Source organism: Anser anser, assembly GCF_964211835.1.
Source record: "Anser anser genome assembly, chromosome: 5".
Classification (NCBI taxonomy): Eukaryota; Metazoa; Chordata; class Aves; order Anseriformes; family Anatidae; genus Anser; species Anser anser.
This window is the reverse complement of record NC_139725.1, coordinates 59,429,410-59,455,698: the sequence shown is the minus strand read 5'-3', so window position 1 is coordinate 59,455,698 and position 26,289 is coordinate 59,429,410. Positions and strand designations below refer to the sequence as shown.

At 40.0% G+C, this 26,289-nt stretch overlaps 1 protein-coding gene across 12 annotated transcripts in view; it reads right to left on the bottom strand.

The window, feature by feature from the left end:
• ESR2 (estrogen receptor 2) overlaps positions 1-26,289 on the bottom strand; it is a 51,908-nt gene that overhangs the window by 4,127 nt on the left and 21,492 nt on the right. For all 12 annotated transcript variants that reach the window (XM_083839121.1, XM_083839122.1, XM_083839126.1 and 9 more), the window contains 6 exons: positions 24,817-24,992; positions 21,879-21,995; positions 12,120-12,419; positions 4,083-4,221; positions 1,767-1,900; positions 17-191 (listed from right to left, as the gene is read on the bottom strand). In XM_083839121.1, coding sequence (XP_083695247.1) covers positions 17-191; positions 1,767-1,900; positions 4,083-4,221; positions 12,120-12,419; positions 21,879-21,995; positions 24,817-24,992 — 1,041 coding nt within the window. The remainder of the gene's footprint in view (positions 1-16; positions 192-1,766; positions 1,901-4,082; positions 4,222-12,119; positions 12,420-21,878; positions 21,996-24,816; positions 24,993-26,289) is intronic.

Below are 26,289 nucleotides of genomic sequence, written 5' to 3'. Positions count from 1 at the left end.
TATATATGCAATTTACCTTGCGTGTCTGACATGAGAGAGTAGCATCAACAGATTGGCCAGACGAGTTGTCTGCTGCTGGGAGGGGATTCCACTTTTTGCAATAACCCACACCAAAGCATCTGTGACTACACTGAGCAGGTGATGCAGCTTCCTGTTGCTTTCAGGTTCTTCTGCTGACAAGGGAAACATGCCTAGCCAGAGAAGAGAGAGAAATACTGCTTGTGAGGAAGAAAAAAGCTACAACTGTGGATTTTCCTTTGATATAACATTTCTCAGGATCAGAGACGTTACATTTCCTGACTCCTCCGGCCCCAGCACTATACGAACAATGCTTCATCTACCACACCAAGCTTCAACTTATACTCCTTTGTCCAGATCTGATGTCTACATCAATTGCATACTGAATAACTCTCCCAAATCCTCCCAAGACAATGCGTTGAACATAGACTCTTCAGTCTGACTGAGCCCTGTGCTCTCAGTCCGTGGGGAAGCAGATGTGCGCTCCATTCTCCAGGGTTTTTTCTTTCGAATCTCTCTGTGCTATGTAGTTTAGCTTCTACCATGAACAAGCATTATGCTTGCTCTAATCCCTTCTTGCTCAAAACAAAACAAAACAAAACTTTCTTCTCTGGTTATATCCTAGGGAGGGAGGAGAACACAGAGACAGTGCTCATTGACCCAACCTGACTCAGGCTCCCTACAGCTTACCAGGGTGCCATAGTACAGCACCTGCCTGCACTGACCTTAAAAGTCAGCAAAAACAGAAAAAAGGACAGTGAGGAGGGAGAAAGGAAGAAATCACCACTAGGAAAGTCTGGAAACATGCAGTAGTATTACTGATATAATTTATCAATTAGAGAGATTTTATTTTTTGAGAGTAGAAGCTTTGAAAAAAACATTGCTGCTGATTATTATTTTTTTGGTAAATAATAAAGAAAAGAAACAGCCTTATTGTTGACTGAAATAATGGTATCTGTCTATAAACAAGTCTGATAACAGCTGGACTACCACCCTGCAGAATCTTGCTGAGAGTTATGCAGAAACTTCTTGCTGGAAACAGTAGATGTAAAGAGTATCATCTTTCTTTATACAGATGTTATTTTGTTTTGCCTTTTTTTTTTTTTTGACAATGTTAATTGCAAAATATTCTGGAGAATAAAGTGATTTTACTGCAGACTGCCTAAAGGTGGACAAACACACATTCCTAGTTGCCTTGTGTAAAAGGCTGCAAAGCAAAACTTTTGTCCTTAAATTCATCTTGTAGAACTGTTGAGTACATTCAATTATTTTTACCAATTAATTACCATTACATAGAAATATTTAAGCACAATTAATCATCACTCAGTTGAATAACTAGTTTTATTAGAATTCAGAACAGGCTTGCAGAGCTGTGCAGCAGCACTACTCGTGACCAGGATCCACAGAGATCTGAGCAAAATTTCTCATTGATCACCAGGGATCAACATTTGAAAAGGACATACCCACAGACTGGGTCACGAACCCCACCATGTAAGAAGCTTTTCAAATTTGGGGTCTTTTATTCGGTTCTTTAGAACAGGATATAGACACTAAATCCAGCAAACAGTATCGCTTAGAAGTTTCTTGAGCAAAAATCTGTATGATCTCATGGTTAGAAGTCCCTCTCTATTTTTCTCTTTCAATGGCTTTATTGCATTTGATATTTCTGCCATTTTTAGAGAATAATTTCCCAGCAACAGTTGAAATAAGTATAATTTGGTGAGTGTCAGAGGCAATTGTGTACTCACTGGAATTGAGGAGGATCATTGCCTTGACACACAGATACTCCTTGTGCTGCAGTTTCAGCTCTCGGAACCTCGAGGTCATGGCCAGGAGCATATCAAAGATTTCCAAAATTCCCTCTACGCATTTCCCCTCGTCCCTATGGAAACACATTTAAAATGTTACCAGAAAAGTAGAATTAGGGAACTCTGACTCAGACAGATAAAAGTCATAGCACAAAGAAGGCTGCAAAGGCCTATCCATCTCATCTTCAGGAGAATTCAAAAGCTTCTGTCATGAAATCTAAATGGAAAATTACACTGGCATAAAAGGTCAGCACCTCTAAGAAACTAATTTTCTCTTTAAAGTGTTTAAAGTGCTTGCAGGATTGACCACAGGTAAGTATGACTGCATTTCTTTAAGAGGCTTTAACCTCACAGACAAAATAATTTTCGATAATCAGTTTTCAACTATGTAGTACTGGGCAGAGCACAGCACCTCCTTGAATATTTTCCAGATTTGTTTCACCAGGAATTAATACCACAACCTGTGACATCCTTGTTTGTACCTGACAGAGGCCTAATAAATAAGAAAGGCCCCCCAGAATAAATTTCTTGCAATAACAAGGCAGTGTCTGCTGAATGCACCTTTCTCCATTTTGGATGTTAGAAACAGTACCATTTTCAGAATACACTGTGCATCATCAGAAAAAAATAAAAAATAAAAATACCAGAAGCTATTCTAATGGGCTGGAAATTAAACAGCAGAAATGTTAAACCACATAAGTTACTGTTTCATATTTAAAAAAAATAAAAATAATAATAAAAAAAAAGTGCTGGACTTAAAAAACAGTTAAGCTCTACGACACAGTGACCCCAAAGGGATGCTTCTTGCACTATCTGTAATACAAGATTATTTTTAATAATGTTTTTACCATGAGGCACTCCTCTCCTGGCTCCCTAGAGGAAGGCGCTGAGCCCTCAGGCTGTGAGGCAGGCACGGGCAGATAACACAAACCAGGTGCAGAAGGTGCTGCCCGTAGAGAGGCTGCTGCCTGAATACTGCCTGCTTTCCCCTGTGCCTCTGGCAAAGGAGTACTCTGAGCTTTGGAGGAGGACAGGTAGCTGCCGGTTTCAAGACAAGAGCACAAGCATAAGAGAAGTACTTCTCTGCTAAGATTACCTGGGGAATGTTGTCTCAAGGTCGGCTAAGATAAAAGCGACCAAATTACAGATGAGTTTCGCATAAGCAGGTCTTACAAAATAAAAAAATTACAGAATGCCCAGATGCTTGCTAGCTCCCACCCAGCCATGTCTTGAGGAGACGAAGGAATGTATCAAATAAGCCTGCTCTATTCAGCTCATATTAGCTCCCGAGGAACTAACTGTGTCATATATTTTCAGCAATTTCTTATCATTGCATTGAACAATCTAGCATGTCCCTGCATTGAGTTTTATATGAGCAAATCACAATTGACTTCAAATCTTCTTTAAATCAAATTTATTTCTCTTACTAACCCATTTTGCTTTCTGTATCTATGATGATGATTATTATTTAGCTCGAGCCACAGAATTGGTGCAGATATGAATTTCACCAGGTTGAAAAGGTTAAGAGATATTTTAAACCTAGCCAATAGAGTAGATTGTTTCCTGACTTTTTACTAATGTGAAGCCCAGATCAAATACATACCAAGGTACTACAGAAAAACATCCTTACTAATCCATATTCTTCCCTGCTGGTACATAGTTATGGAGAAATAATTTTTTAAACTTGTAAACAGCCTGCTTTAGCTTGGGAAAAAAAAAAAAAAAACAACTTTCTGTGCTAAAGAACAAGTTTTTTTTTTTTTTTTTTTAAATCCCTTTTGGCTAGTGCTGGAAAGCTCATTATTGTAGCTATCTATGAAGTCTGCACTAAGGACAGGAAAAAAAAACAACTATATAAAATAACTAAAATATGGCTTGAAACCATGCCTACTTTTTATTTTGAGGTTTGGGGAAGAAAATCTATCAGCTCTAAGAAATTGTTTGACAGTGCAGCACATTGTATTGGTGTTATCTATAATGTTGGCATCTAGAGCCCTAGAACAAAAGGACCAAAATCAACAAAGCCAGTGAAAAACAGAGATACTGAACACCGTTATGTGCCAGAGGAATTAGTGGACTGTCACTGTTTATGCTCGGCATGTGAAACCTCAAGTCATTATTGTTACAAATACAAGTAAATGATACTGTTAAATAAACCATTAACAGCATCTCCAATATTTCATCCTCTTCTCACTGTTCATGGCTCCTCTCCAAACATGCCAACTGAAGGGCCCTCAAAAAGTTTATTTCTCTTACCTGTCTAATACAAGGTCTGGTGCAAAAATTAGTTTCCCAGGATGGTCAATTGATCTCCACATCAAACCCACCATTAATACTTCCATCCAGCAGCTCTCCAAGAGCCTCACTTGGTCATAGAGGCTGAGATCAATGAAGCCTAAAATGATGAAAACAGCATCAAGTGAATCAACGTGTTAATGTCTCTGTTTTTATAAAGACTAAGTATGTAAGAAACAGAAAGAGACATGAGATGTGAAGGAAGCCAGAAAAGGAAACACTGTCATCAGAAGTTCCACGCTGCCATCTCAAAAGAGAACATGAATATATGTGATTATCCTTGTCAAATCTTCCACAAAACGTTTGAAATAAATTAGAGTAATGCTGAAGCGCAATTGCTCCTGTACGGCTGTTGACACGCAAGTGAAAGCCGAAGACCTGCCTTATACCTGGGCACCTGGCAGTCCCACAGCCTTCTGAGAAGCAGAGGAAAATCACTCACAAAACTCATACCTCTTAGAGATAACTGCACTGTGCTGCAGAGGACTCCTAACAAAATAGACCATTCTTTTCCCATAATGTATATGGTTGCTGCTTGTAGGGTTTTTTGTTTATTTGCTTTAACTCATAAGACAGACATGTTTCTGGGTTTGTTGGTTGCCCATGAAGGAACCCATATCTTGGTGCCTCTGTGTTATCACCCACTTTGTAAATGGCGGGCATTAATTCCATCCCAACGCTTTCATGCGTTCCTTCCTCAAAATTGCAGCAAACCAGAAAATAAAGACAAGGGCAGTTGACGAAGGTAGTAGTGTCCCTACTGCCTCCATACACAGCAACCTGGAAGCAAGAACAGAATTAACGCAAAATTGTGCATAAGTCTGTTCCAGCATTTCCTTCTCTTCAGAACTTATAGCAAGTGCCAGATAACACTGCCACACAGCCAGAAGAGAAGGTCATTGCCCTGCTCCTTCTCCTGCAAAAAAAAAGACTGGTAGAAAAGAGTCACAGAAGTCAAATAAAGAGAAACAAAATGCACACAAAAGGAAAATAAATAAGTAACAAAACAAAAACAAACAAACAAAGTCAACAACCACGCACAGAAAACAGAAAAGTGTCAATTACCAAGAGGCAAGCAGGAAAGCAGACCGCTCAGACAGTCAAGGAATAAAACACAGGTATGATGAAGACCAGCTCAGTGGGCAAACTGCACCTTTGTTCAAAACCAAGATCAGGCCAAAGTTTTCAAAGCAGAGAGGCTTAAGATAAGCTCCTAGCAAAGGTGTTACACTTTTAGATGAGCTGGCATCTACATCTCTGAATAGTGAAAAATCATTACAGGGGCTGGCCATGGGAAACAGGTTTCTTGCAGCTCAGTTGTCTGAAATTTTAAAAGGCACACAGTACATTTGCACTGTCACAGAACCTGCTCGCAGTGATTTATACAAATGTTCCAGATGTTTTCATCTTATTAAACTACTAGCCTGGAAGACAGTCAGTGACATCCTCAGGTTGACATAAACTGGGTAATGCTTACTCTCTCTTCATTGCTAGAAGTGCTGCCTTTCAAAATCCATAGTCTTACTCCTTATTTTATGAGAAGAGTAAACAAGAGCCCATGAGCTGTACTTTCCCTTGTGGATTTCACTGTCACAGAATTTACTACAGAATTTACAGCCAACAGCAGATTATCTGCCAGACCCAAACTCTCATAATTTAAAAAGTGCTGTTAGAAAAATACTCATGGAAGTGTGAATAGGATAAACTGACAGTGACGGTTTCCTGGGAAACAACAGCCCAAAGATATTTTAGGGATTTATTGAAATAAACAGTTACACAGGCGTGTGCTGTTTTCTGTAACATAAACAACCTGGATTTAAAACCAAATCTCTGTTGAGCTGTCAAACCAAGTCCCAGTTTTCAATCTACAGCTAATTAGAGATCTAGATTTATCCCAGATGTCACCTACTAAATATGCATTACCAGCACCAACAAGATTTATGAACGTTGAGCACAACTATTAGAACCATCCCTTTCCTTTTCAAAACCATCATGTTTTAAAGGTTGAGGACAGCACATTATCACTACAGCTTCTTTCAAAGTGTCTAAAGTCCCTTTTCATTTGCTGCAGAGTACATTAAATTGCTCATTTTTCTGTGGCTGTAGTACATGTCCTTTAAATCATGTCCTTTAAATTATATCTAATCTTTTAATATAAATTACTAAGACAGACTGCCACAACAGCACAGGAAAAAGAAAAAAGTGCTGGGTGTGTAGTAAGTATCAAAAGACACGCTGCTCTGGCCAACAACAAACCAGGTTGCATAATGAATCCAAACTTCAATATTATGACAACATCCTATTGATTAGCAGTACAGCTCCAGCTATGAACTCTGTTCAACTCTCTTAAACTAGTACAACAAAGTAAAAGGCAGTTATAGAGGTTATGTTCCTCCTAGTGATAACATAGAATTAAAATCCTTGCAATTCATGAGGAAAAAAAAAAAATCCAGGTATTACTTTCTATTTTTCTGAACAACAACAAAAATTCAATCCAATATGCTGAAAGTACAGTCAAAAATACAGTCGCAGAGTAAGATTCATAGTAAAAGAAGGTCACTAAAAATTAAATAAGGAGAAAATATATATGTAAGCATTTATCTTTTCTTTGTAGACAAAACTTTTATCAGCATCTTTATATATATAGCACTAGGATATGAAGGAAAAATAAAAAAAAAATTGTTTCCACTGTCAAAATAATATCCAATAATAATTTAGGAGTGAAAATGAGTTTCTTACCACCCAGCTACAATGTCAAATATTCAGCTTTACAGAAAGTAAAATTACGACTCATTGGGCTGTTAGTCAACAACTCTATTTTTTTTTTTTCTAAGACTCTATGAACCAGAGCATGGATCTAGATGATTAGCTTCAGGGAGGAATTTTGAAAACTGAAATTTTATGTCCTGAGCTTTAGTCATCATAGCCACTTTTAAGGAAAAATAAATAAATAAATCCACATTCAGGTAGATGTTCCAAATGCCGTGTTATATTGTAATATAATTCACGATTGGGAACATATTAAATGTCACATCTATTTTTGGCATTATTCTAACCTAATGTTTTTTGTCTGTTCTGTGTAACATGAGTGATCAGAAAAAACAAACATACGCGATAAAGCGTCAACATTCCCAGGAACTGTTTTTTGAAGGGTTATGATTGCTTAAACAGGTTTTCTTCGTACAATTCTTTTATTGCCAAGAAAATTGTTTTATTTCTGATGTATGTTGAAAACAAGCTAAAAGTGATCAATGTGAAAGTTGGGGTTTGTTTGGAAACAATTTTTAAAAAATAATTTCAATTTTAAAATTTTTGTTTGCTTTTCTAAACTGACATAGTTCAAAGTAAACAAACAAACCAAAAAAAAAAAAAATCCCACAGAAGTGAAGAAAAACCTGTAAATAGAAGTTGGGTTTTTTCCTTTTCAAATATTCACAGAATCACAGATTCATCTAGGTTGGAAGAGACCTTCAAGATCACCGAGTCCAACCTCTGACCTACCACTAACAAGTCCTCCACTAAACCATATCACTAAGCTCTACATCTAAACGTCTCTTAAAGACCTCCAGGGATGGTGACTCAACCACTTCCCTGGGCAGCCCATTCCAATGCCTAACAACCCTTTCAGTAAAGAAGTTTTTCCTAATATCCAACCTAAACCTCACCTGGCGCAACTTTAGCCCATTCCCCCTTGTCCTGTCACCAGGCACGTGGGAGAATAGACCAACCCCCACCCCTCTACAGCCTCCTTTAAGGTAACTGTAGAGAGCGATAAGGTCTCCCCCGAGCCTCCTCTTCTCCAGGCTAAACAACCCCAGCTCCCTCAGCCGCTCCTTGTAAGACTTGTTCTCCAGACCCTTCACCAGCTTCGTTGCCCTTCTCTGGACTCTCGAGCACCTCCATGTCCTTCTTGTAGCGAGGGGCCCAAAACTGAACACAGTACTCGAGGTGCGGCCTCACCAGAGCCGAGTACAGGGGGACAATCACTTCCCTAGCCCTGCTGGCCACACTGCTTCTTATGCAAGCCAGGATGCTGTTGGCCTTCTTGGCCACCTGAACACACTGCTGGCTCATATTCAGCTGCCTATCAACCAGTATTCCCAGGTCCTTGTCTGCCAGGCAGCTTTCCAACCACTCATCTCCCAGCCTGTAGCTCTGCTTGGGGTTGTTGTGCCCCAGGTGCAGGACCCGGCACTTGGCCTTGCTGAACTTCATACAGTTGGCCTCAGCCCATCAGTCCAGCCTATCCAGATCCTCCTGCAGAGCCTTCCTACCCTCGAGCAGATCAGCACATGCACATAACTTGGTGTTATCTGCAAACTTACTGAGGGTGCACTCAATCCCCTCATCCAGATCATCGATAAAGATATTAAAGAGGACTGGCCCCAGTACTGAGCCCTGGGGGACGCCACTAGTGACCGGCCTCCAACTGGATTTGGCTCCATTCACCACAACTTTTTGGGCCCGGCCATCCAGCCAGTTTCTAACCCAGCGAAGCGTATGCCAGTCCAAGCCATGAGCAGCCAGTTTCTTGAGGAGAATGTTGTGGGAAACGGTGTCAAAAGCCTTACTGAAATCAAGGTAGACCACATCCACAGCCTTTCCCTCATCCACTAAGCATGTCACTTTGTCATAGAAGGAGATCAGGTTTGTCAAGCAGGACCTGCCTTTCATAAACCCATGCTGACTGGGCCTGATCGCCTGGTTGCCCTGCAAGTGCCGCGTGATGACACTCAAGATAATCTGTTCCATGAGCTTCCCTGGCACTGAGGTCAAACTAACAGGCCTATAGTTCCCCAGGTCTACCCTCTGGCCCTTCTCGTAGATGGGCGTCATGTTTGCTGGCCGCCAGTTGACTGGGACCTCCCCTGATAGCCAGGACTGCCGATAAGTGATGGAAAGCGGCTTGGCCAGCTCCTTCCCCAGTTCTCTCAGTACCCATGGGTGGATCCCATCCGGCCCCATCGACTTGTGTACATCCAAGTGCTGTAGCAGGTCGCCAACCATTTTCTCGTGGATTATGAGGGCCACATTCTGCTCCCCATCCCCTTCCACCAGCTCAGGGTACCGGGTATCCAGAGAACAACTGGTTTTGCCGCTGAAGAGTGAGGCAAAGAAGGCATTAAGCACCTCAGCCTTTTCCTCATCTCTTGTAACTAAGTTTCCCCCCGCATCCAGTAAAGGATGGAGATTCTACTTAGTCCTCCTTTTTGTGTTGATGTATTCATAAAAACATTTTTTGTTATCTTTAACGGCAGTAGCCAGATTGAGCTCCAGATGAGATTTGGCCTTTCTAATTTTGTCCCTGCACAGCCTTGCAACATCTTTATAGTCCTCCTGAGTGGCCCGCCCTCTTTTCCAAAGATTATAAACCCTCTTTTTTCTCCTAAGCTCAAGCCACAACTCTCTGTTCAGCCAGGCCGGTCTTCTTCCGCGCCGGCTTGTCTTTGGGCACGTGGGGACAGACCGCTCCTGAGCCATTAAGATTCCCTTCTTGAAGAGTGCCCAGCCTTCCTGGACTCCTCTGCCCTTCAGAACCTCCTCCCAAGGGACTCTGCCAACCAGTGTCCTGAACAGCTCAAAGTCAGCCCTCCAGAAGTCCAAGACAGCAGTTTTACTGATTCCCTTCCTGACTTTGCCAAGAATAGAGAACTCTACCATTTCCTGGTCACTCTGCCCAAGACAGCTCCTGACCACCACATCTCCCACCAGTCCTTCTCTGTTTGGGAACAGAAGGCCTAGCGGGGCACCTCCCCTGGTAGGCTCTCTAACCAGCTGCGTCAGGAAGCTATCTTCCACGCTCTCCAGAAACCTCCTAGACTGCTTTCTCTGGGCTGTGTTGTGCTTCCAGGATATGTCTGGGAAGTTGAAGTCCCCCACGAGAACAAGCACTGACGATTTCGCAACTTCTGCCAGCTGCCTGTAGAACCCCTCATCCGTCTCCTCATCCTGGTTCAGCAGTCTATAACAGACCCCACCAGGATGCTTGCCTTGTTGGCCTTCCCTCTGATCCTAACCCACAGGGACTCAACCTTATCATTCCCAGCCTCAAGTTCCACAACATCAAATCAGTAATATAGAGAGCCACACCACCACCCCTTCTGTGCTGCCTGTCCCTTCTGAAGAGCCTATAGCCAGACATTGCAGCACTCCAGTCATGAGAGTTGTCCCACCACGATTCTGTGATGGCAACCAAGTCATAGCCTTCCCGCTGCACGATGGCTTCCAGCTCCAAGCTTTTTATTGCTTAAAATCAGGTCATTTCCTAAGACTGTTTTCCCTGTATTACTTTATTTCCCTCCCCCCCCCAGTTCATTTCCTACCAGGCTAACAGAACTATACAGAGTCCTCTGAAATGGTATCTATTAATCAGCTTTTTTAAATCAAAAAATAAATTATAGCAATAGACACCATTTTTACCCTTACAGTTACTTACTTGATGGTTATTTTCACTGTTCCTTAACTCAGGGAAAATAAGAATTAAGGATTCTGACACCCAGTTTAAAGCACTCCATGTTAACAGCAAAACCACTATCACTGTACAAATAGCCAGCACAGTTTAGGATGTTCGTGCCCCAGCACCTAAACTGGAATTTGCACACCTGAAAGCTATCATACCTGAACCATCCAACACAGTGTCTGTGGCACGGAGACTCTGCAAGGAGGAGACGTAGCCCAGCAGTTGGAGCTGATAGCATCTTCAGCCCCTCCACCTGGATCCGTAATAGCATATACTTCCCTTATCCTAAATTCTTAGTTTCAGGAGTGTACAAAATTTTCCCCATGAAGACTAACTCCTGTACTGTGTACGCACTCTGTTTTTTTCTATATATAAGGATTACTGTCATGTCTTCCTGGGCATGTATTCGAGCAGTAGCAGGCACTGCTTACAGTGACAAGACATGGGCACACTCTGCTTGCCTTCAGCTTAAAATCTAAGTGAGAACCATGCTGTGATGACTCCTCAGTCCTGACATCCGTGGGCTTAGGACCTCTAGATGCACTGTGGAATGCATTAGCCATGCAAGGTGCACATAGCTGCAGGGATTGCTCCTAGCAGAGCACTATAGCTGAAGTTAAAGATTAAGCTCCACACTGCTGTGTCTCTGTCAATTATTCAATGCTTCTTTTAGCTCAGTACTATTTAGTTGGCCACCTTAGCTCTCACTAAAGGGCTACGGTCTACAGTTTAGTCTATGTCAGCCAGCATTTTTTTCCACACAGTTTTGCCAGCTATCTTCTCTATGTTTTGGCTGCTTTTACTCTGTCTTTTCTTCTTTATTATGGCTGTTTTAAAGTGGGCCCTTCATGGAGGAGAAATTGCACATGTTCACCACTTACTTCAGTTTGTAAGGAGAGAAATGGTACATTGCCACGGTACTGTAGCTGCATTAGAGAGTGGCTACATTCAAGGCAGTAAGACATGTAGCTGCACTTCAGTGTATGTTCTTTGTGTTGCCAACAACCCAAAGCATCCTTATTGATTGTTGTTTTTAAGGAGTGCACACAATAATTCTGAGATCGATACTATGTGCCACTTAGCAATCTGAAGCTCTTGTGTACCAACTATGTCAGCTGAAGCAATTGCAGAGACTCAGTGCTTGGATACACAGCAGTTTTCACCAACTTCAACAGAAATCTTTCAGTAAGATTCAAGGAAACAATTTGACCTTATTATTTTTCTTTTTTTCTACAGCAATCTAGTTAATACACCTTTTAATGAATATCCTTAATCAGATTAATCAGGCATTTATAGTTGATGAGGTAGAAATTACATGCAACACCAACTATGCTTTTTAGCAAACTGAATAAGTATTTGGCTAACAGCAAATATCAAATTATTGGTAAGGTTTTTTGATTCAAGTGAATTACCAAGAGCTGTAATTTCTCCATTACTTTTATAGGATAGAAAACATAAGAACTTCATACCACACATTCACAGTGCTATACCATCAAGGCATTGAATAAAATAAACAAAAAAGAGATTGAAATCCTTACCAGGAATTTTTTTGGCCCAGCCAATCATGTGAACCAGCTCTTTGTCTGCCAGTTTTGTCAGGGACATCATCATGGAGGCCTCTGTGAATGGTTTGCTGGGACGACTCACCAACACATTGGGAGGCTCAGCTTCAAGTAGAGTTAAAACAAACTGCTCTGGACTGACCGTGCTGAGGAGGATCTCTTTTACACGGGTGACCGTCTCATTGTATTTCTTAGTTTTGCTAATGCAATGCACTTGATCTTCTGAATTGCGATGACGGCGCAGGATTCGATATCCACAACGTTCTCTTCTTGAGCCTGACACAAGAAGCACATGATTGCATTGACGTATATTTCTCTCAGTGTTGCATTATACAAATTCAAATGTTTGAGAAGGGAAAACACCCTTTAATTTTGGATGTTCTAACCTGAAGCATCAAGTTTCAGACTTTCTAGAGCATTTATCATTGACCTAAATTTACTTCCACTGGCTTCAGTTGAGGCTTTGATTTACTCTACCGAAGAAAAAATAAAAAGATAAATGTTTATTCGCTTACAGTTAACCCACTTTACAAGTCCCTGGGGAAATTCTCATTGACATCAAGAGAGAGATAAATCAAGTCTTCAAATGCAATTAAAGATAGCCGTTTACTTTGGTTTTAAAATTCTGTTTTAGATGTCAATTGGAAAAGAAAAAAAAAAAAAGAACTCTAAAGTTTGGCCATGACACAGTGTAAATACCTCACCCAGAAGCACAGCTGTTCCTCTCTGCTAGCTGGGTGTTCAATGAGGTGACCCACCTTCTCCCTATGTGCTGTTAATCCAGTGGGAGTTTCCCCCGAGTGAATTCAGATAACTACAACTAGACGGAGCAAGGCCCGTTTTTGGAGCTTTGCTTGAAGAATACTATTTCTGTTTCACAGAACAGCCCTTTTACAAAGGTTTTTGATTCCCAGAACGATTTTTTTTTTTTCATTAACACTACAGCAAACATTCTCTGACTATCAGTATTATTTCTGGGATCAGTTATCTGTCTTTGGAGACCTGCCATACAAAGAAGCTAAAAGACTCTGCAAAAACACTGGGGGATTTGCTAAAACACTCAACCATGGTTTCTGCTTCCCTCACTCCTTTTATGTTTACTTATTTACAAATAATCCTTGTCAATAACTAACATACAAGATTTCATGATATTAAAAATCAAGATATTTAAAAATATTAAGTTACTAAATAGCTGGAATCCTCCAGCACTTAACATTTTCAATATCACTGCTAAATTGTCCTCTAACTCTTTCAGAAGTCATTTTTTTTTGTGCTAGCCATCAATTCTTCTACTGACAAATGATACTCAAAGGTTGAATTTTCATATATATGTAAATGCCATTGGTAGCATAAATCTATATCAGACCAACATTTATTACTGCGTTAGTAGAGACCATGGAGTCTTAAAGCATAATAAGAGGTTGCCTCATTTGGTTTCAGTCCTGTAAGTTACACAAAAGCATCTTTTCATCTAGTTCTGCTATCTTGACACTACTACGATTAATGAAGTTTTTTTGGCATGTTGCCTAAAGACTTCTCACCATAGTCACAGAATCTGGTTCTTCTTTATTAGGATACATAATTCATACCCTAATATTTATTTCATAAAGTATATGAAGGTAAAGGGGCAGAGGAATGATGAAGGTGTAAAAATCCCAACAACATGATCAATGCCAACAGGCACCCTGACTTGGCTATTTCCAGGTTTATCAAAGGACAAGCCTGTGGTCCAGGAATGACACCCACCAGATAAGTCAACAAGAAGAGCTGTAGGGACCAGGAGTTCCAAGCCAAGCACTAGTGTGACCAGAGGATCTGGATGTCAGCTACCAGAAGGGCCATGGGTTTGGACCAGCTGCCAGACACCTGCTTGCATGTGTGTACATGTGCAAGAGTTTGTGCACAATGCACCTGGAAGACCGAAGTAACCAAAGGCTAATGGATAACACTGATTTTCTAAAGCCTGTTTTTGGAGGCATCCATAACATATGTATGTTTCTGTATCCACCCGTGTGGAAGAAGAGACAACTACCAGTGAGTGGAGTGTGGCTGCAGACTCTGAGGACTTTTATGGCCAGAAACACCAGCTGAGAAGAACTGGGGATGTAGGTGCCAGCTACCTGACAGAGTGTCTAAACCCAGCTACTGGAAGGATCCATACTGTATAAATGCATGTATTTCCCACTGCTTATATTGCATGAGTGCTAGATTTTGTCTGCTGATCAGTGTGGCTGGCTGCGGATACAGGCATTGTGTGTTTTTGCTAATGGCAATACACATTCACACTCTCTATTAGTTGGACCCAGAGACATAGCAACGTAGCAGCTTCCTTTCTTTCATGCTACCCGACTCAGCAACTCCTACCACTCTTCATCTACATCCATCCATTATATTAGAACATGAGTTGTCTAAATTCTAACCAGATGACGCGATTCTGGCACTAAGTTTCATTTAGCCAACTAAGAGTTTCAAATACAAGCAAAAATAAAAATAACAGAGGTGAAGGCACACACACACACAAATAAATATTCCGATGCTATTGACAAGGCTCATCCTGCTAAATAAGTTGTTGAGTGAATGCAGACACTCAGTGGTAGAGGTTCCCCAGGTGTGGTGGCTTGTCAGGTCATAGCCCTGTCTCATCTTCAACAGATGTTAAGCACCATTTGAGTCAACCTGTGAGAGGGATAAGATGCAAAGGCCAGTCAGGTATAACCTGAAGGCACTGAACAAAATGGATAAGGTCTAAAAAAAAGTCTGCCAGGACTTTAAGGTTGTGGAACTTTCAGTTGCACATTGTTACAAACTTTGCTTGCTGCCTGTTCAATAAATTGCCTCAGATGTAAAAGAGAAAAAAAATGAGCGTTAAAGAAGTTCTGGATATTAGAGAACACCTGCTACCTGGAAACACAAGAGACTGGAGAAGACAAACAGGCAAAGCTGGTTCAACAAAGAGACCTTGAGTATAGAGGAACCCAAGTGGAATGAGGCATTTGGAGCAAGAAGCACTACCAGCTGGAAGTACCGGCCTAAAGCCTGCAACACAGTGGGCAAGGATGCTTCCATGTCCTTTGTGGCATATGGGTAGGATGCAACGGCTTGAGTACTGACAGGACATTTACACAAAGAATGGATTGAAGGAAAAAAACAGTGATCTGCAAAACCAAATAGCCTTAGTTGAGCTGAATGTAATCTAGCTAGAAGCTGCCAGAGAAGTTGAATGGCCATTAGTGAAGGGTAATACACCAGCAGAGACAGAGCTGCAGACGTTATCTCACGGTAGATTTATGAAATCAGCCTTGATGACGACTCCCCCACAAAAAAAAGGTTACCTGCAGAACTGCACGAGTCACAGAGGAATTTCTTCAGCCATCTCTATGGACAAATCCTTTTCTTCCCGAGAGAGTCAAAGGACAGCGAGGCATAGACGACACACGGAAGATGTAGTGAACTCTGTGCTAAACCTCATTTTGGACTAATGTACGAAGGTCAAGAGAGAGGAAAGTCTTAAAGTGCTTTGTCAGCTTCAGAAAAACATTAGAATGGCACAGTGGGCTGCAAACTGTTCTGAAGTCACATCATGAACAGAAAGTATGTAAATATTTTCCACCAGGGAAGACAAAGAGGAAAGGTCAACAGTGAGCTAAGAAACTGGAACAAAAGTACAACTGGAGACAGAATGAGGAAACACCAAGGTATCAGGGTGCTCTATGTACAGAGAAGTCAGTGGCTGTGACTTCCGTATGAATGTCCATAGTAGAGACTGTAACCACCAGCAGATAACTGAACTAGAGCAGAAAGCAACACTTTGTATGGGTTTTACTATTTAGAACGCTGAAACACATTGAACAAGGGCATCTTGAAGGGCTAAACAAGACAAATAGCACAGAGGGACTAAAAACCATAGGTAGATGCAGGGAGGAGGAGGCATTTTCTTGGGCAGAAAATACCAGCTGTTCCGTGGCATGCATTGGTTTTATTCTCCAGTACCTGGTGGAGATGTGAATCCCTCTAAAAGAGGGCTCATGAGGAACAGCAGCCTTTAAATTAAACACAGGGAAGAGTTGTTCGGTTTGCTGAAGGGACCATATCTAAAACAATAAAGTCAGAAAAACTACTGGTTTAAAAGTGAGCTGGGGAAATGAGGAGACATCTGGTGAGACAATAAGAAAGAAATTCCAGCAGTTCAGAGACACCTGCCAGAAGCAGCGAGTGCTCAGGCACGCACTTGCAACCAGCTCATCAATCCTAGTTCAATTCCCAGCACTGAAGTGAACCAAGGGCACTTCTGTAGGACTCAGCATGCTCTGATCAGCTGTCCTCAGCTCGTTTGAAATGGAAAAAAAAGGAGTTGTGAAGGAGGAGGAAAAAAAAAAAAAAAGGAAAAGGAAAGAAACAGGATACTGAATTTTTGTGTTGTGTATTTTTTAATCAATGTATACTGTCAAAGCAGGCAAAGGCTGATCCACTGAGCAGTGTGCTAAAATAACTCATCGGTAATTAAAGGAAATACCATTTATTTCCACATGAAAATTTATTTTGCTTGTATTTAGAAGGGAAGAGAGAGTGGGGGGAAGAGAGAGCAAGAGTGCTCTGTAAGATTGCACAGCTAGGAAAACAACATTTAAACTTGCCAGCCAGTTGACCTGTCAGGAATTAGCAGCCTTTCCAATTAATACAACATTTAAACCATGTAAAGGAACTTTTGTGCTTCCCATTTAAATGCAAAGTTTAGGCAGGACTGAAAAATGTTGCCTGTACATCCATTAGCACCCAAAAGGCACATGTGTTTATAAAACTATGTGAGGCAATAATTATAGACCAGCTTAATGTTTGTCTTAACTAGACAGAGATGTGGATCTGTCTGTGTAAAGACACAGCAATAAAACAAAGTTTCCAAGGTTAGGGACTGTTACTGACCTTACCACAAACTCCCTAAATATACTTAATAGCTAATATTCATTCATATAAAGGTAATTCAGGGAATTGGAAAAGTGCACAAGATGATCATTCTTCCTACTGCACTCTTCTTATTTAGAACAATTCTTTGCATAAGAAAACAGCTGTATTCAGCTGAGAATGCTGGATCAAGGGCAAGACCTCCAGTTACAGCACCATAAGCCACATGGGTAAGTGATCAGAAGAACACAAGAAATGAGACACATCAGTCATTTGGTTTGTTCAGCCCAGAGCAGAGCAGGCCGAGGGGAGGCCTCATGGCGGCCTGCAGCTCCCTCACGAGGGGAGCGGAGGGGCAGGCGCTGAGCTCTGCTCTCTGGGGACAGCGACAGGACCCGAGGGAACGGCATGGGGCTGGGACAGGGGAGGGTCAGGCTGGGGGTTAGGGAAAGGTTCTGCACCCAGAGGGTGGTCGGGCACTGGGACAGGCTCCCCAGGGCAGTGGGCACGGCCCTGAGCCTGACAGAATTCAAGAAGCACTTGGACAATGGTCTGATGGTCTGATTTTTGGGTGGTCCTGTGTGGAGCCGGGAGTTGGACTCCATGGACCTTGTGGGTCTCTTATGACTCGGGGTATTCTATGTTAGCTTATTATAATGAGTCAGTTGTTCACTCAACCATGAATAAATCACAACAGGTATTATTGGCAGTAGAACACACCCTTTTTAAATCAACACATTCTTTACAAATTCTTTGAAAATTGCAAATGTCTGTCTGATATGGTGGGCATGTTGCTCTTAACATTGATTTTGGTCCCTGGCAACTGCTTACGTAACTAGCCAGTTCAGCAGGAATTGCAGAATCTACCGCTGAATATATTATAATCAGTTTATAAGTGTTTGAGCTTAAAACTTTCTGTTCTCAAGTATACATTAGTAAACCATTATCACTCAAATCACCTTTGAAAGCAAATGCAAGTGTTCTGGTGAATATGCCTGTATTCATAGAGCAGGCCTACTGACAAAGAAGCTGCTGTCTGCCATGGACATACGAGGACAAGAGCTGAAATTGCAATGGTTTCTAAAATAGCTAAAATACAATTAATACATCTGATGTCCAGAGAATGCCTCGAAACATTTTTCCCCATTTACTTTCTACGTGAAAAGCAATTTACAGTATTTCAAAGTGCTATCTAGAAACTGCATGCAGCAGACAAATACAAGAGGAAAAGAGCTAAACCCTGAACTTCACATTTCGTATGACCCCGCATAGAAGTCTTTTTTATTTTTTTCTGCAAACTTATGGAATGGTGTCAGTATTCACGGCAGTATCTATCCATCAGTTTTTAGTATGGCCCCTCAGCTTCCACATTTTGTTGGGAAGGGTGCAAAACCAATCTTTGTTTGGAAAAGTAAGTCTAGTCCAACAGGGACAACAGGGAAACTGAAGTCTTCTTATGGAAGAATGTTTGTTCGAGCCTCAGGAAGCAAAAAAAGAAAAGCAGTGGTCCAGCTGCTCACAGAGTGGCTATAGCAAAGTGATGAAGCAACTCCTCTCTTTTTTACTGCCCCGGGCCATCAGCCTAGTCCACTTCAGGATCCTCAGGTAAACACCAGAAAGCTCTAAGAGAAGATCTGCTTTATCCTGATCAATTTTATTCAAATTTGCAGAGCAGAATTTACTTCTAATAAATGTGTACTAATTCTGTTTTCCTTGTTCCTGGTGACGGTGCTTTGCAATTAGTTTTCTACCATTGCTCCTAATGCCAAAATTTGCAGCAGTTTTCTTGATTGGAACAGTAGGCAACACAAACTTCCTGCAGAGAAATTTACAGATGCAGCGTCTGAGACCCTGTGCTTTTGGAAGTGGTGGTGTATGTTCTGTTAGAAAATCCATTATCACCTTGATATTAAGCACCTCCAAGCTAGCCTCTTCTGAAATACCTGTGGCTTGTCAAGTTGACTTCTCTATGTTTATGAATACAATGACACCCAAGAGAATTTCAGACCAGGAAACTCCAAAGCAACGTTTTCCTACTACCTCCCACTGTTTTAAAGATGGCATATACTACCCAAGTGCATTTACCCGCAGAAACATATGTGAATATATAAACACACACTTTTTTTTTTTTTTTTTTGGCCAAGCCATCCATTGATAATACACAAAATGAGGATTTGAAGATTTCATGCAAACAGTGCAGAGTTTATGGCAAGCTTTCATGAACTGGCAAAGCGGTAATTGAGGCTCTTTTATCACTTCTGCTGGACAACAAGTCTCTGCTGAGTAAATATGCTTTTACAAACCATTCTATCCTGTGCAGGGTTTTAGCAGCAGTGAACCCATGCATTCACTAAGTGACCTGGGAAAAGCACAGACTTGGGAAAAGCCTTCATTAAAAAGAAAACGTACTCTTTTAGGGCTTTCTACAGTACAAAAGTGGTATTAAAGCATGTCTCTAAGAAGAAAAAATTTGAAAGATAATCACTCTGATCTGCAGGAAGTGTCATTTATGTTTCATGCAAGGAATAACAGTCTTAAAATCTGTCTCATTTAAATGTCTGTCATTCACAGATGCCTCTTAACTCATCAGGTAATTCATGCAATTCTGCTTCAATTAGCAAACATGTAATTTTTATATTCCTTTTTTTTCAAATTAAATTCTAAAGATTCTTAAATTATATTCTCAAGATTCTCGGATTTCAGTGCTACTGAAACTAATTAGAAAACTAATTATTTTAAAAATATAACTCCTGTTACTTATTATATTAAATATATTAGATATAATAGACACGTCTATTATATTTAATATAAAAATGAAGACATTTATAAGTTTCAAAGTGTCATTAATGTACTATAAACATATTGTAGGGAAAAATGTTTATGATTATGTGACAAGATTAAAAGGAACATGGACCAAGACATAATTACATATTATCATCTTTTATTACTTGTAATACCTTAGCATCTATGATGCCTAATCACAAACCAGGACTTCCTGGACAATAAGAATAAAAGGATTAATTTAAGGAAAGCATTGTGGAGAACCATCTTATAATATTATAGTACAATCAATCTTTTCAAAAGCTCTCCAAATCCAATGCTGAATCATGATAGAAAACACTCTCAGAGAGACTTACGCATTGAGTAAAATTCTCAGTCATAAAGATGAACAAATGATACCAACATTACTCAGAAATTAAAGCTTCAAAAGGCGTCTTCTTTGCAAGGGTATGGCTTTCCTTTATGGAGGCCAGACAGCAAAGGTAGCTAAGAACTTACTAATGAAAAACAATGACAAAGCTAAGATGCATCATCGCTGCAGAAGATAGGAACTTCATTTAGAAAGACCTAGCTGACTTGAGCAACAGAAACTAAACGTGCTTCAGGAGTACAAAAGTAATACAAGGAACAATTGAAACTGTTGCTCTAAGCTGGGAGTTATCAGCTAGAAATGAACAAGGAGGCTGCAGTCGTAACAGCTCATTGAATGATTATGAACTGTCAGCATGATGCAACCAGTGAAAAGGCAAACAGGATCCTGGGCTGCATGCAGAGAAAACCTCCTGCAGGAACAGATAAGTTTTAATGCTATTACAGTGAGGAGAGTTCACAGGAATATCTTCCATGATTCTGGTCACCCAAGTGCAAAATGGATTATTCTAAACTAGAGCATATTGAGGGACAAGCTACCCTAACTTCCAAAAATCTGTCTACTGTCCTATTTTACAAGAAGAGGAAATTGCTTGGTTTATTTAGCATAATAAAAGAAGGTTGTGAGAGGATATGACTGTAGTCCATAAATACAACTAGAGCATTAACAATAAAGAAAAGAGCCTCTAAGCTACAAGACATCGTTGCCACAAAAATAAATGGGCATTAACCATCCAGCAATAAATGCAGACTGGTATTCACAAGAATATTCTTAATGAAAGAAATAATATTCTGCAAACAGACTTCAGATCAAAGCAGTGGGAGAGTGAAAACACTGTCTAGCCTTGAAATAGAAATAGGTATCTGCATTAAATGGGACAAAATAAGATGCATGTCTGCAAATCACCAAGGACCAGACACAGTGACCTTGCCCTTTCCACTCTAGTTTTTCTATGTAATGTTTTCCCAGCCTATTTCTGATATGTACACTGGGGAAACTATAAGAAGCAACAATAGTTTGTTCTTTATAAGACATGTACTCAAGCTGCAGAACTCCTTGCTATGGGATGTTGTAGGTGCTAGGACTTTTCAAGACTAAAAGCAGGACACTGTACAAATTACTATTTGATTTTTCTTTTGAGGTCTATTAAAATTAAGAAACCTCTTCTGTCCTCAAAGTTTTCAGCAGTAGCTTCACTTAGCTGTTAGTCTCACTCTTCCCTCAACATTCACGCTGTCACCACTGGAGGCAGAATACTGGGCTAATTTACTACTGTTCTGATGCCGTGCTGCTGTTCTCTCATTACATTCAAACAAAGAACACAGTACAGGCTCATCTACCCCATATTATAAGGGATTTCAGTTTGACTTGAGGCTCAGGCAGCAGTAGTACCTGGGTTCCCATTTTGCAGATGCAAATAAACTGCCTTCACAGAGTTCTGCAGAGGAGCTACGGTTTACCTGCATTTAACCTACTCCCTGCTCCTTCCCATAGGTTTTCTTCTGAAAATAAAACTCCTTTTCTGCTTTAAGAATCAGTGCATTTCTACATATAAAACCAGCTTAAACCTTGCTCTAATTCCCTTTTCGTGCCTTCTTAGGATTCCAAGGTGGAGCTGTACAGAATTGGCTGAAAGAAAAGAGAAGTTAAAACCCAGTCAAGAAACACTGACACAAAAAACTCACCGCATTTCATCATTCCCACTTCATAGCATTTCCGTAGCCGGCATGCCTGGCAGCTTTTGCGCCTGTTTTTGTCTATTGTGCATTGATTGGTAGCTGGGCAGATGTAATCATTATGTCCTGCGGCAGAGTACAAGAGAGAAAATGTAACATCTCCATCAATCTCTATTGGCCATTTCCCATATCAGAATCATCTTGATTTGAAGCATCCCAACTTTGTCTTATACACATATCTAAGCTCCATTAATTTAAATTATGCAAATATGTATTTATGCTATACTGAAGATGTTAATCTGTGTCCTCAAAAGTAACCAGACAACGTAGATCAGCATTTACTGGTGACTACTAGATAACCAAACATCCTCTAATACTAACTCATTTTTGAAAATGGGACATATGCTCTTGTAGATGTTTACTCTCAATCTCCAACTTCTTACTGTATTTTGAGATTCTACAGATGGCAGATAGAAGATTTTTTCCTCTGCACAGTTGAAAATAGCAGTGTACACAGTTTGTCCTGCATGATTTAAGGAAACTACAGCTCTATCTACTGAGCTCTTTCTCTCTGACATGGTGAGTTCCAGGAATGAGGAAGCCTTTGGAGAACTGACCCTAACTAAAGCTAATTAAAAAAGAAATAAGAAGAAGAAAAAAAAAAAAAGATAAAAAGGTAGCCCAAGATAGGAAGGCTAACATAAATTAATGCATACTGTATAATACAAAATAAAGCAGAAGCTATAACTGGACAAGTTTTTGTCTGATTTGCATCAGTTTCCAATACAGACTTTTTGTTGCCTTCCCTTTCTCTCTCACCTCACCCCACATCTCCCGTGCCCTCCCCTTTACATTGTTGTATTTCATTAACCAATAATCAGGTCCAAAAGTTTATTAATATAAGCTAGATTCAACTATGATCTTGGTCTAAATACAATCAAATCACCTACTACCAAATACTGGAAGTCTCTCTTGCAGTAGTTACCAAAGAATACAAATAATATTCAATCATTTACATTTTGTAATCTTTTTTCTCTCAAGTTGCTTTTCAAAGTTATTTTTTCAAACATTATGAATAGACCAGGCAAAGATAGAGCAGTCTAGAAGTATCTTTTTTTTTTTTGTTTTGGTTTTGCCTTGATTCATGAGCAAGTCCAATAGTTCATGTCCCCAAGCATAATTATTTAACTGAAACATTGTGACTATTTCCTTGCAAAATTAAAATAATATTAGCCTTGAATTTTTGAACTGACAGAGTTTTAAAAAGAAGAGATCAGGTTACAGTTTGTCTTATTTCCTACTGGCAGATAAGACTGAAAAACAAATTACTGTTTGTCACTATTCACACACCATGGGGGGAAAGGAGGAAGAGGCTCTCTGTTGCACTATAATCCAAGCACACAAAAGTATAAAAGGGTTTTAAACTCCTGTGGCCTTGGGATAATTTTGTTTGCAGGCAGATGTTCAGAGATGTGGGACCAATATGCTATGCAACAAACTTAGACAAGCAGAGGAGACCACACACATTTGTCCAGTCATATCATTTAATACCAATTCTGGGCCTACCATAGCCCAATTGTTAAATGCTGGGCTGTGGTAAGCCCAGAAGTTTTTGATTTTTATAAGCAACATCCTTCATAACAACAGTTGCAACTGAATGCTTGATAGTGCTTTATGCCAAGAACTTGCTTTCATTTATTTGAATTACAAACAAATGTTACCTGACAGGGTACATTAAGGTGTATAAAAAGCCACAGTGGGTAACTTTTTCATGGCCAAAGCACGTGTGAGCAACACAAGGGCAGGCAAATAATTTTCCTGACAGAAAACACTTTGAGATCAAATGCAGTAGTCATTTGTGATGATCTGGAGACAAAGTTCTCTTCAATTATGTTAAAAATCAAAAGAACTTGCAACAGTTCATAGAAATTGTTATTCACCCAAGCAGAACTTGCACAATAAGTTGACAAGGCAAGCAAGGTTTGAATTAAGTTTGATTCTAATGGTGACACCAATTCTGCCACATTGAGCCAAAAAAGTCCACCTCAAGATTTCTGAAGGCCTTGTGCAGAAGAGGAAGGGAACATTACAGACCAAACAAGGACAGAAGTTTCTGTGTTAGCATCTGCAGTTAGTATCCAATGTCAATCTAATTAAGTTTCCCACCAAGAGGTCCCAGATGAGGCCAAAGAACATAATAAACAGGACCAGGGTTAAAGAGCTAGAGTGATTCAAATCTGCAGTGTGGTGCATAAGTCATTGCCTGTAGGCTGTGATAACAACCATGGAGAACTACATCTATTTCATCCTGCAACCACTCAGCAAATCTGAATTAAATAAAAAATATTTGAGAATTTAAACACTGAAGTCATGACCTTAGATAGAGAGAACTATCAGAGTAAGAAATACTGCATTGTAGGCCTTAGGAGCAGGATGAGTGAAAAATAATAATAATCAGGTTCGTACCTAGTATTTACTACACATTTTTATATCCTACATACTGTGTACATATTATATGCTGTGACAACAACTCCAGGCAATATACTCTTGTCAGGAATAGTTCCTTGCAAGCAAAGTCTTCAGACAATTACCTACTCTGTGTCTGTTGTAAGAAATTCACAACTACTGTGTCTACTTTGGGACACAAACTGCAATCAGATTCACAGGTGTGCAGTGCCATCCCCATAGAGGCCTTTGCTGCAGGGCTCTCCCATGCCATGTATTCCACCTCTTCTCTAAAGAAATCATTTGTTTGTTCTGTAACGTTTCCAGATCTTGATCACATAAGAACCAAAAGATAAAGCAGTCAAATCACATGTTGTTCTATTTTCTATATGCAATCATGCACAAGGATTTTAGATCAACTCACTACTAGATCAACCACTGCAGTCTCTCATCATATGAAACAATTCATCTGAGCAAAATTATCAAAAGCTGATTTACCTACCTTGAATACTTCTTTTAAAGAATGCTTTGCAGCCTTCGCATGACCAGACTCCGTAGTGATATCCTGAAGCATAGTCACTGCAGACCGCACAGAAGTGGGCATCTCTTTTTGACCCAGGATTATTTGCAATTGGGCTTGTACAGTCATTGCCATTAGTTTTTCTTTTTAACGTCTCTCTGATAGAGAAGAAAAACATGTTATAAAAGAGTAAAAAATAAATCTAGCTCTGTCGTAACTACATAAATCTAGCAAAGGGTTTCATTATTTTTCACATGAAATGTGAATCTGAGTCTACAAGATCAACTCATAATATAAAACAAAGTTTTCTGTTCAAGATGATCACCCACATTGATCACCCTAACAATGGAAATGCTAAGTAAAAGGAAGTCCGAATACAAGAATGATGGAGAAACAACATCAATAAAAATGTTTTCTCCATTTAAGTTAATAAGATGCCTGCATTTCTGAAGTGCTGCGAATAGTTCCAGCTCATTGGAACTATTCTTAGCAACTGGATTAAAATTAGAACGGGACAATAACATGAAATAACAGCCAATTCCTGACACCAAGATCCTGTAAACAAACAGCAAGAGGAAAGGAAATAAGATTGTCAGTAAACCAGGTTTTAGGCATAGGAAACACATCCACTGTATACTTTCTGGACCTTGTTTTCTTGGTGGTTTTAGCTTGTCTTACCTTCTTGGTCAATACAGTTTCTAGCTAGAGAGAAAATACTGTCATGTGCAAACTCTCAGCGCAGTCTGATAAAAGGGAAGCTGTAGAGTGAACTTAACGGTACACACTTAAGCTCAGAGGCACAAACTAGGAATTGCAGAGTTCTACTGCCTTCCAGCAGTATTAAAGAGAAGAAACTTCAGTTTGAATAAGACAGCAGGTGGCACAATCTGTGACTTGTGAAGAATACGCTCCAGAGAAGAAACCTGTTCACCAACGAGAGCAAGTTTAAACAGAACAGCAGAAATATGTTGAAAGTGCTATTGAAGAGGCTTTAACTAACATGTTAAAAGTAGACTTTGTGCCGGTTTCATGACAGGAGGTAAGAATAAACACACCCACATGCCAATGAAAAATCATTGAGTTTACAAGTATTTGAGGAGAACATGCCACAATTTTCTGGTAGAAGATTCAGAAATGAAAAAAGCAATTCCAAAACAGGAAAGTTACAGTATTTATTGAAGAAATAAGTTATTGCAAGCTTTTTTAAACATCAGTAATAATAATCCTTTTTAAACGTTAATTTATTCAGATGTTACAGGAAATAATGGTGTTTAGATGTTTAATGACCCTGGTCTCTGGTTACACACACAGTTAATGAATTTCTCAATCACTAAATATTTCCCCTTCTGCCACACTAGGAAGCCCAATGTGGAGAAACTCTCCCCTAGAATAAAGGAGCTGTATCACACATACCTAACGTGCTGCTAAAGCAAAGAGGAAAACATATTGCTATTC